Source organism: Herpailurus yagouaroundi, unplaced genomic scaffold (assembly GCF_014898765.1).
Source record: "Herpailurus yagouaroundi ecotype Mexico unplaced genomic scaffold, PumYag 250, whole genome shotgun sequence".
Lineage (NCBI taxonomy): Eukaryota > Metazoa > Chordata > Mammalia > Carnivora > Felidae > Herpailurus > Herpailurus yagouaroundi.
Window position 1 is genome coordinate 2,023,802 of NW_024412467.1, and position 12,017 is coordinate 2,035,818.

The following is a 12,017-nucleotide window of genomic DNA, read 5'->3' on the forward strand; positions in this document are numbered from 1 at the left end:
ACCACCACTCCCACACACCCATAACACTCCCTACCCACACACCCACACACACCCATACACATCCCAAGCTCTGGTGCTGACAGGGAATTAGAAGTTTATCTAAAATCACCCTCCACTTGCCAGGCTGTAATGGGTGGAGCCATGTGGGTGAGTGAAGGTTGGCAGGTATCTGAAGACAACAGAAACTCACATCAGCTGGCTGAATGTCTGTGCCTCCACAAGTCCCCTCACCCCCTGTGCTCTCACAATTGCTTTTGAAAAGGTTTTCTGGCTTCAAAGAAATCAAATCAAATTCGTTACCACGCAAATTGAAATTTGCAGGCTGGAGTCATCCTAGAAGTTGTAAACATCATTTAAAAGAAGATTTCAGTCTCCTTCTGTTTCTGCTTTCTCTAAGGAGCTGTTTTGTGCTGTTTGACCCCTTCCTACCTGGAATGGAACAAAGGTATGGTTTCTAGTTTACTTGTTTTTTTTTTTCTTCCTACCGAATTTGGGATTGGTATGTTTGCTAACTTGTATTTATTGCTTCCGATGAAAAGGTACAAGGAAACGGAAAGCTCTTGGTGGAGGATAGGGAGGATCTCGTGAAGCTAAGATGATTTGGGGATATATGTCCCATTTTAGGACCATGGGAGTCACAACTCAGTCAGTTATTTGGGTTCTGAGCTTGCCTCCTGCACACCCTGGCTGTCCTGAAATCCTCCCTGCCGGAGCTCTCTCTCTCCCATGCCATGTCCACTGTGCCCAGCCCTTCACTCGTGACCTCTTCTTTTCTGCAGATTTCCATTACTATTGTCTCTGGCTGCCAGCAAATCTTCTTGATTTTGGAACTTGCTTCTGTGTATACATTGCCTCCTGCTTTGCTTAGGGCTCAAAAAGCTTTAGGGCCACGAGAAAGACTAAAGGGTCAGGGCTGAAGGAGCCCATGGGGGTTCGAGCCCTGAAGGGCTTGGAGTTGAGGGGTGCTCTGGACTGAGAGGTTCCCTGAATTCTTGGCTCAGAAGTGCAGTCAGCCTTAAAGTTCTTACAGTAAGATGCTGACTCCATCGGGAGATAGGTAAGATTTTCAGGGCTGGGTTGGAGCTTACTCACCATTCGCAAATTGTTTCTGGGGGGGAAGGTCACGTGCAGTACAAATAAACTTGTGGACTGCTGCCTAGTCATGTTGGGGATACTGTCTGTAGGACATTTCATTTTAAACATGTCAGTGTACCATTTGGATGCATGCCTAGTTCTCAAGCAAACATGCAGCTGTTCTAAAGATATTCTAGGAATGCTCGCATGTTTAAATCCCAGGTTCGTGTAAAAGGTTTTGTAAGAATCGCTGTGGTGGGTCATTAGGTGCAATGTCCATTTCTTCTTTCAGTAAATATTAATTGGGATCCTCGTGTGCTAGGTTCTTGGGGGTGCAGCGGCAAACTTACACACACACGGTTCCTTCCCTGTGTGGTTTCAGTTTTTTAGGGGGTACAGGTAATTAATCAGTCTCATAATTAAACATGCGATTATAGGTTTAGTATCTCACATGAAAGAAAGGAACACGGTGCTGTGAGACTGTTATAGCAGGAGTCGACCTTCTCTGGAGACTCAGGGAAGGTTTCCCAGTGGAGATGATTGAGCTGAGGTCTAAAGGGTAGGAGAGTAAAATACGTGAGAAGGGATCAAAGCGATATATTCTGGGTACAGGGTTGTACTTTGAGGAAATGAAAAAAGGCCAGGTGTTGTTAGGAGAAACAGCTTAGATAAAGACGAGCTGGAGGAAGTGATTAGGGGTCACTGTGGTCCAGGCCATATTAGGTACTTTCTCTTCTGGAAACAATGGCAGGAGACTGATGGATATTTGAGAGGCAAGAGAAGGACTGGCAGGATGAGATTATCTTAAAATGTCCATCTTAAATGTTATTCTGGCCATAGTGGAAAGAATGACTTAGTGACGGCAGGGTGATCGGGTAGGGACTCTGACAGTGGTCCAGAAGGGAGATAATGGTAGTTTGGGTGAGGTGGGAGAGGAGGATGGTCGTGAAAATCCACTTTCTGGGTAAAATGGATGGACTTGAATTGAATATGTGATGGCGAGAGGAAAGGGCGAGAGGAAAGGGGGTGTCCGCTAACAGGGTCATGGTGGACGTATGAAGGTTTGGGAGGGTGAGATGTGCCAAGTTGAATTTTGGACATGCTAAGTTTCAAGTGTGTTTAAGATATTCTGAAGGATATGTCCAAAAGGCAGTTCGTTTACAGCAATGGCTTTGTGGCTCCAATGTGTGTGTGTGTGTGTGTGTGTGTGTGTGTGTGTGTGTGTGTGTGTGTGTTTGAGTTTGAGTCATGAGTGTTCTGGGGCCGTGGGTATGGAGGAGATCCCTTAGGAAGAAATGTCAAAAGAAGAAAATGTAGAACAGAGCCTTGAGTAACTACAACATTTAATGCCCGGGTCGTGGAAGGATGAGTCAACAGTGGAAACAGAAAGTATGAGCAGAAATGTAGGATAGAAACCAGTGAGCTGTTAGGTGTATAGAAACAGCAATCCCCAAAAGCATGTCGGACTCTGAGGGTGAGGAGAAAAACAAGTAGCTGGAGACTATGTGGGGCTGAGACATTGTTTTTCCTTTAATGAGAGAGACCTCGACAGTTTAAAAGTCAATCTAATGCTGTATGATTCCATTTATGTGTCACTTGCAAAATGGCATAAAGGGTAGAGAACAAATAAATCAGTGGTTGCCAGAGGATAGGCACAGTGGGGGTGCCATATAAAGGGGAGTTCCTTGGGAGTTCACCGAGCAAGGTCCTTGGTGACAATGGAAGAGTTACGTTATCTTGATTGAGTGGTAGCTATACACGTCTGTACATGGACTAAAATCTCATAGAACACACACACACCCGCCCAGCCACACACACACCCACACATGTGCGTGAAAATGGGTGCATGTATAACTGGTGACTACGGGATAAAGTGTGTACCCGACAGTATTGTAGCGACGTCAGTTTCCTGGTTTGGGTGTTAAAACACGGTAATAACAGTCATCTAAGATGTCACTAGTAGAAGTTAGTTGAAGGAGACACGGGACCTGCGACTATTTTTGCAAATTTCTGTGAGTCCGTTTCAAAAATAGACCCAACCCAGGTCTATTTTTTTTTTAATTTTTTACGTTATTTTATTATTTTATTTTATTTTGAGAGAGAGGGAGAGACAGAGCATGAGCAGGGGAGGGGCAGAGAGAGGGAGACACAGAATCAGATGCAGGCTCCAGGCTCCGAGCTGTCAGCCCAGAGCCCGACACAGGGCTCAAACTCACGAACCACGAGTTCATGACCTGAGCCAGAGCCGGATGCCCAACCGACTGAGCCACCCAGATGCCCCTATTTTATTTTTATTTTAAGCTTTATTTCCAAAGGAAAAGTTGTAAAACGTCAGTGATAAAGATAGGAAATTGACAGTGGAAAGATGTCCTGGAGGAATGTCTTTTTCTCTTTTTCTTTAGTATTGTGTCCTCTAGGTGAGGCTCAATTATTACTCTCATCATTATTACTCATGCATCACACACAGGAAGCACTTATCATTAAAATATAACTCAAATGGGGTGGCTGGCTGGCTCGGTTGGTTAGAGCATGTGACTCTTGATCTCACGGTCATGAGTTTGAGCCCCGTGTTGGGCTTAGAGATTACTTAAAAGAAACACAATTAAAAAAAAACTTTGGGCTTCCTGGGATGGCTCAGTCAATTAAGCATCTGACTCTTGATTTCAGCTCAGGTCATGATCTGACGGTTTGTGGGATCGAGCCTCAAGTTAGAGACTGTGACCGACAGTGTGGAGCCTGCTTGGGATTCTCTCTCTCCCCCTCTTTCTCTGCCCCTCTCCCATTTACTTTCTCTCTCTCTCACAAAAATAAATAAATATACTTAAAAATTTTTAAAAAATAACTCAAACCCCCTCCAGTTCTTGTCCCTAGAAGACAATCCGGAGACAGTTTGGGGAACTAAGGCAAATGCATCGGTGTTTGACATTGTGCATTGATTTTACCTGGTGTCAGAGGTGGTCTGCTCCCTCCTGGAAGGGCGGTCTTTGTTTACAGTTATATTTCAGAGTAAGTGAGGAGTGCATATGCTTTGAAAAGCCTTCTTTATGTATGTATGTATTTTTCTTTCCAAGTTTTTATTTAAATTCTGGTTAGTTAACATACAACGCAAGATTGGTTTCAGGAGTAGAATCCTGTGATTCATCACTTACATATAACACCCAGTGCTCTTCCCAACAAGTGCCCTCCTTAATGCCCATCACCCCTTTAATCCACTCCCCCCACCCCACCCCCATCAACCCTCGGTTTGTTCTGTATTTAAGAGTCTCTCATGGTTTGTTTCCCCTCTCTAACCGCCTCCCCCCATATGTTCATCTGTCTTGTTTCTTAAATTCCACATACGAGTGAAATCATGTGGTATTTGTCTTTCTCTGACTGACTTATTTTGTTGAAAAGCCATACTTAAGATACGAATTTCCCCGCTATTTTTGTTGTGCGTTATAAGGTGTATACAGAGAAGTTCATAAAACATAAAGTTTAACACCTATAAGTACCAGTTTAACCCAAGTCAGTAACTGTAGCAATACCTACTAGCACGCCAGAAGTCTCTCACACGCCCCCTTTCCCTTTTTTGAAAATAGCTTTTTTGACATAGGATTTAAATGCTATAAAACTGATCTGATTTAAGTGTCTCAGTCAATAGTCTTTGGTGTATTGACAGAGATATGCAGCTATCGTCACAATGATTTTAGACTCTTTCTGTCACCCCAGAAAGATACCTCATGCCCATCACCGGTCGTTCCGTATTCCCCAGCCACGTCTCCACTCTCACCCTTGGCAACCACTACTCTCCTTTCTGTTTCTATAGATCTGCCAACTCTGGGCATTTTATATAAATGAGATTCTGCAATATGTGGCATTTTATGGCTTCCTTCACTTAGCTCGGTATTTTGAGGTTCATCTATGTTGTAGCTCGCATTGGTACATCCTTCCTTTTTATTGCCAAATAGTATTCAGTCGTGTAGACATGCATGTTATGTTCACCCACGAATCAATTGATGGCCATTCAGGTTGTTTTCATAATTGCCAAATGAACGTTCGTGTACAAATTCTTGTGTGGACGTATGTTTCCAGTGCTTTGGGGTAGAGACCTAGGAGTGGAATTGCTCCATCATACAGAAACTCTGCGTTTAACACATTGAGAACCTGCCAAATTGTTTCTAGAAGTCCCACCAGCAAGTGCATGTTGGTTCCCATTTGTCAACATCCTCACCAAAGCCTGTTATTATTTGTATTTATTATAATAGCCATCCTAATGGATGTGAAGTGCTCATTGTGGTTTTGATTTGAGTCTCTCTCTCAACTAATGACATTAAGCTCCTGTTCATGTGTGTTACTGACCGTTCATGTATCTTTTTTGGAGAAATGTGTATTCAAATCCTTTGTTTTTAAATTGGGTTATTTGCTTTGTTAGTGAGTTTTAAGAGTTTTTTAATATACATTCTTGATACGAAATTTTTATCAGGTATTCAATTTGCAAACATTTGCGTGTTGTCTTTTCACTTTCCTGATGGTATCATTTGAAGTGTGAGAGTTTTTTTCTTTTAATGGCCAAATTTATCAAGTTTGTCTTTTTTCCTTTGTACTTTAGAGAGAGAGAGAGAGAGAACTTGCATGCTCTTGCAAGCAGGGGAGGGGCAGAAGGAGAGAGAGAGAATCGTAAGCAGGTGCCACACTCAGTGCAGAGTCTAACTTAGGGCTTATTCCCACAACCCTGTGATCATGAGCTGAGCTGAAATCAAGCGTTGGATGCTCAACTGACTGAGCCACTCAGGCACCCCAACTTTGCCTTTTTTTTTCATTTGGTGTGGTATCTAAGAAATCATTGTCCGATCTAAAGTCACAAAGATTTATTACTTTTTTAAAGTGTAAGTGAGCCCAAGATGGCCCTGTTATATTCTTCTCTAGGCAATTTAGTTTTATTTAATTTTTTAGTGTTTTTAAAAACATTTTTAAATGTCTATTTTTGAGAGAGACAGAGTACAAGTGGGGGAGGGACAGAGAGAGAGGGAGACACGGAATCCGAAGCAGGCTCCAGGCTCCGAGCTGTCAGCCCAGAGCCTGACACGGGGCTCGAACTCGTGAACCGCGATACCGTGACATGAGCTGAAGTCGGACGCTTAACCGACTGCGCCACCCAGGCACCCCGGTTGTTTATTTTTCAAGAGCAAGCAGAGACCCATTAGCTGAAAAGCTGGTGGTGCTAAACTCAAATTCTTGTACATTCAGTGGTTTTAAGCATCGCCCAAATGAGTAGAATTTAGTCCTGTAAAGACTGCTTTGCCTACCTTGTGAAGCTGACAACGTTTGTTTGTTAGCCGTAGACAGAGTAAGCCGCGGTGCTGTAAAGATCCCAAGCTCGGTGACCCTTTGAACTCTCTGGCACAAGTGCTCTACTGTGTGGCCAAGCTGACACCACGTAGACACATCGGCCTCTCTCCCTTGGAATTTCCCCTGAGGTCGGTGGCCCTGCTGAACAATGGACAGTCCCTGGCATGGTGTGATAAGCCTCTCCCTCAACCTACCCTCTGTGTCTCCCACACAAGGCATGCGCACATTACTGCCATCTTGTGTCTGTATCGTGTCTTTTTCTTTCATCAGCCCTCCAATCCTCCAACTCACTCCCTACAGTTGGCTTCTAAAAGTTGTATAGTTTCAAGCAGTACTTTTAGGTCTGTGATTCACTTTGAGTTGCTTTTTTTATGTGCTGTGGGACAGGGGTACGGTTTCATCCTTTCGGACGCGGCAATTCAGTTGTCCCGCCAGCATTTTGTTAAAAATACTATCCTTTCAACTCTTACGATCTTGGTGCCTTTGTTGAAAATCAGCTGGACACACACACACACACACACACACACACACACACACACACAGATTTATTTCTGGACTCTCAGTTCTCTTCCATTGGTATCTGTGTCTATCCTTATGTCAGCACCACACTGTCTTGATGCTGTAGATTTGCAGTAAATTTGAAATTGGGAAATGTGAGTCCTCCAACTTGGTTCTTTTAAAAATTGCTTCGACTATTCTGGGTCTTTTGCAATTCCGTGAAGATTTTAGAATCAGCTCGTCAGTTTCTGAGTTTTGGATAGGGGTTGCATTAAACCTGTAGATCAATTTAGGGGGAATTTCCATCTTAACATTTTAAGTATTCTGATCCATTAACATGGGATGTCTTTCTCTTTATTTAGAGCTTTATTTTCCTTCAACGTGTTGTAGTTTTTGGCGTACAAGTCTTGCACTTCTTTTGTTGAATTTATTCCTAGGTGTTTTCTTCTTTTTGATGGTATTCTGAATGGAATTATTTTTATAATTTCTTCTTTGGTTTGTTGCTAGCATATAGAAACACAATTGACTTTTGTTATTATTCTTGTATCTGTACCTTCGCTGAACCTGTCTGTTAACTCTGGGAACATTTTAGTAAATCTCTTTGGATTTTCTATATAGAAGGTCATGTTTTCTGCACATAGTTTTACTTTTCCTTTCCAATTTTGATGGCTAGTATGTCTTTATTTAGCTTAATTTGCCTGAGGAGAGCCTCCAATATAGTGTTGAACAGAAGTGGTAAGAAAAGACATCCTTGTCTTGCTCCTGATCTTAGGGAAAAGCAACCAGTCTTTCATCAAGTATAATGTTAGCTGTGGGTTTTCTGCAGATTAGATTGAAGACATTCTCATCTGTTCTTAGTTTTTTGTTTTTGATTTGTTTTCATTATCAAGAGATGTTGGATTTTTGTCAAATGCTCTTTGTGTAACTTTTGAGATGACCATGTGGTTTTTATCTCTTTATCAATATGGTATATAGTATATTAATTGATTTTTTTTTTCAACGTTTATTTATTTTTGGGACAGAGAGAGACAGAGCATGAACGGGGGAGGGGCAGAGAGAGAGGGAGACACAGAATCGGAAACAGGCTCCAGGCTCCGAGCCATCAGCCCGGAGCCTGACGTGGGGCTCGAACTCCCGGACCGTGAGATTGTGACCTGGCTGAAGTCGGACGCTTAACCGACTGCGCCACCCAGGCGCCCCTATTAATTGATTTTTAATGTTAAATCAATCTTGTATTCCTATGATAAAACCCAGTTGGTGTGTAACTGTTTATGAAGGATTGATAATTAGTTTTTCTCGAAATATTCAGTAGAATTCACCAATGAAGCCATCTGGGCTCTCCTTGTGGAAGTATTAATTGTAATTACTAATTCAATCTCTTTACCTGTCACAGGCTTATTCAGGTTTTCTGTTTCTTCATGAATCACTTTTGGCAATTCATGTTCCTCCAGGAATTGGTCCACATCACCTCTGTTACCGTATTTGTTGGCATGTAGTTGTTTAAAGTATCACCTTACAATCCTCTTAATATGTGTAGGATTGATGATAATGTCTCTTTTTTCATTCCTGATTCTTGTGACAGATGTTTTCTCTCTTTCTCTTGGTCCGTCTGCCTAAAGGTTTGTCAATTTGATGATCTTTTCAAAGAACCATCTTTTGCAATCTTTTGGAATCTTTTGAAATTTGAAATTTGGAATCCAAATTTCTTTTGGAATCTTTTGATTCCTCTAGTGTTTTGTGTTCTGCTTCATTGAGTTTCTAATGTAATGGTTATTCTTTTCTTTCTTCTCTTTGCCTTGGGTTTAGCTTGCTCTCCTTTTTCTGGATCTAGAGTTGAAGGTTTTGGTTATTGATTTATGATTTCCTCTTTTCTAAAGAATAAATTTCCCTTTATGTCCTGTTTTAGCTGCAGAGCATGTCTTCTTTCTGATTTTAGTTCTCTCCCCACCAAAGGCATGGAGTACTCTACTTCTCAAATATCTTTCTCATTTTCCTAAACAGTATACTTTAGTTGCCTATTTGGGAATGTTAATTTTTAAAAATATTTTTAATTTGAGAGAGAGCACGTGAGTGGGGTAGAGGGGCAGAGAGAGAGAGACAGACAGACAGACTCTTAAGTGGGCTCCATGCTCAGCATGGAACCTGACATGGGGCTTGATCTCAAGACCCTGGGATGGTGACCTGAGCTGGAATCAAGAGTCAGATGCTCAACGGCTGAGCCATCTAGGTGCCTCTGTCTGGGAATGTTATTTGAATGAAGTCACATTGTATATATTTGCGTACACGTGTGTGTGTGTGTGTGTGTGTGTGTGTGTGTATGTGTGTGTGTGTGTTGTCCCTTAATATACTGGTGTTATGTTTTTACAAGTAGTCTTACTTGGTTCATTTGCCCTTGGTCTTATTTTCCATGGCATGATATTGTACCATTATAATTTATTTACGTAATACATAAATGTGTAATTAACATTTTATTTTTGACGAACATTTGGGTTTCCATTTTGAAGCAATTATGAATACTGTGATGTACATCCTTGTACATGTATCTTGGAGAATATGTGCACACATTTCTCTAATGTTGAGACTTAGTTAGAAGTAGGACCGGTAAGTCACAATGTGTGTGTATTTTATATTTCATTAGCAAATGCCACTGTTTTCCAATGTGACTGAACCATTAGTAATATGAGAGTTTCCATTACTGCCCATAAACACTTGGTATTTTCAGTTGTTTTAATTTTAGTCATTCTGGTGGGTGTAGTGGTATGTTAGTGTAGTTTTAATTTTCATTTCCCCAATTGCTAGGTTGAGCCTTCTTTTTGTGTTTATTGACCATCCGAATATTCTCTTTTGTGAAGTGTTGTTGAAACCTTTGTCCATTTTTCTTGTATATTGCAGTCTTTTTATTACTGATCTCTAGAAGTTCTTATATATTCTGCAAAGAAAGCCTTTGTTATAAGGGTATTACATATATCCCATTTGATGGTTTGTCTTTTCATTATTTATGGTGCCTTTGGACAAGCATGTTCTGTGTTTTAAATTTTTTTAAGTTTATTTATTTATTTTGAGAGAGACGGAGACAGCATGAGTGGTGGAGGGGTAAAGAGAGAAGGGGAGAGAGAGAGAATCCCAAGCCGGCTCTGCACTGACAGCGCGGAGCCTGACACGAGGCTCAAACTCCTGAACCGTGAGATCATGACCTGAGCCAAGATCAAGAGTTGGACGCCTGACCGACTGAGCCACCCACACGCCCCTAATTTTTAATATAGTATAAAATACCACTAATTTTCTTTTTGGGTGGTGCTTTTTGTGTTTTGTTGAAAAAAATCCACACTACCCCAAGATCATGAAAATTTTTTCCTATATTATCTTTCAAAAAACTTTATTGCTTGCCTTTTTTTTAAAGATTTTATTTTTAAGTAATCTCTCAACCCAACATGGGGCTCGAACTCAACGTGGAAATCAAGAGTCACATGCTGTACTGACTGAGCCAGCCAGGTGCCCCCTTCTATTTTTTTTTTAAAGACACACTTGTTTATTAAGCACCATGATCAGACTCTTACACTTTAACAATCAACAGCATGGGTGCAAAAAAAAAAAAAAGTCTACATTAAAACCCTTTGTGGGAATATTTTGCCCTTTCCACTGAACAGAAACTATAATAACCTGTTATACAATTAGTCACAAATACAGTCCATGAAGTTTTTGCTCTTACACATGAGTGTTGTTTAAAACATGTCTTTGGTATTTTTTTTAAGTTTTAATTTAAATTCCAGTTGGATAACATACAGTATAATGTTAGTTTCAGGTGTACAATACAGTGACTCAACTATTCCATTCAACATCTGGTGCTCATCGCAACAAGTGCCCTCCTTAGTCCCCATCACCTATGTCCTCCCTCCCCCCTGCCCACCTCCCCTCTGGTCACCGTGAGTGTGTTCTTTATGCTTAAGAGTCTGTTTCTTGGTTTGTCTCTTTTTTAACTTAGGCTTGTTTATTTCGTTTCTTAAATTCCACACGAGTGAAATCATATGGTATTTGTCTTGCTCTGAGTAACTCATTTTGCTTTAGCATAATGACATGGATAGAGCTAAAATATACCTCAGTATCAGCTAGGTCCTGCCACCACTGTGTGGCCAAGTTCACAAATCTGTTGTAATCTGTAGCTTCCCTGTCACTTCTCTGGCTCTCCTCTCCCACTAAGCTTTGTTTCCAGTTGAACAGTGTGGAATCAAGTCGTTAGTCTAAACAAAATAGTAAGAATCAAGGCTACAATCTGCAAAACTAAAAAGCAACTGACAGAATGGGAGAAGATACTTGCAAACAACATATCAGATAAAGGGTTAGTACCCAAAATCTACAAAGGACTTATTAAACTCAACACCCAAAAAACAAATAATCCAGTGAAGAGATGGGCAAAAGACATGAATAGACACTTCTCCAAAGAAGACGTCCAGATGGCCAACCGACACATGAAAAAATGCTCAACATCACTCATCGTCAGGGAAATACAGATCAAAACCACAATGAGATACCACCTCACACCTGTCAAAATGGCTAACATTAACAAATCAGGCAACAACAGATGTTGGCGACGATGTGGAGAAAGAGGATCCCTTTTGCATTGTTGGTGGGAATGCAAGCTGGTGCAGCCACTCTGGAAACGAGTATGGAGGTTCCTCAAAAAACTAAAAATAGAACTACCCTACGACCCAGGAATTGCACTACTAGGCATTTATCCACAGGATACAGGTGTGCTGTTTCGAAGGGACACATGCACCCCCATGTTTATGGCAGCACTATCAACAATAGCCAAAGTATGGAAAGAGCCCAATGTCCATCGATGGATGAATGGATAAAGAAGATGTGGTATATATATACAATGGAGTATTACTCGGCAATCATAAAGAATGAAATCTTGCCATTTGCAACTACGTGGATGGAACTGGAGGATATTATGCTAAGCAAAATTAGAGAAAGACAAAAATCATATGACTTCACTCCTATGAGGACTTTAAGAGACAAAACAGATGAACATAAGGGAAGGGAAACAAAAATAATATAAAAACAGGGAGGGGGACAAAACAGAAGAGACTCATAAATATGGAGAACAAACTGAGGGT

General features: G+C 41.2%; 1 protein-coding gene across 5 annotated transcripts in view; it reads left to right on the forward strand.

The window, feature by feature from the left end:
• Positions 1-12,017, forward strand: part of LOC121020562 (cytidine monophosphate-N-acetylneuraminic acid hydroxylase) — a 127,118-nt gene that overhangs the window by 28,642 nt on the left and 86,459 nt on the right. For 3 of the 5 annotated variants that reach the window (XM_040460641.1, XM_040460640.1, XM_040460639.1), the window contains exon 2: positions 398-445. In XM_040460641.1, the coding sequence (XP_040316575.1) occupies positions 435-445 (11 nt within the window). In that variant the 5' untranslated portion in view covers positions 398-434. Of the gene's footprint in view, positions 1-150; positions 446-12,017 lie in introns of those variants that run through there. The other 2 variants (XR_005786191.1, XM_040460637.1) reach the window with 2 other exon arrangements.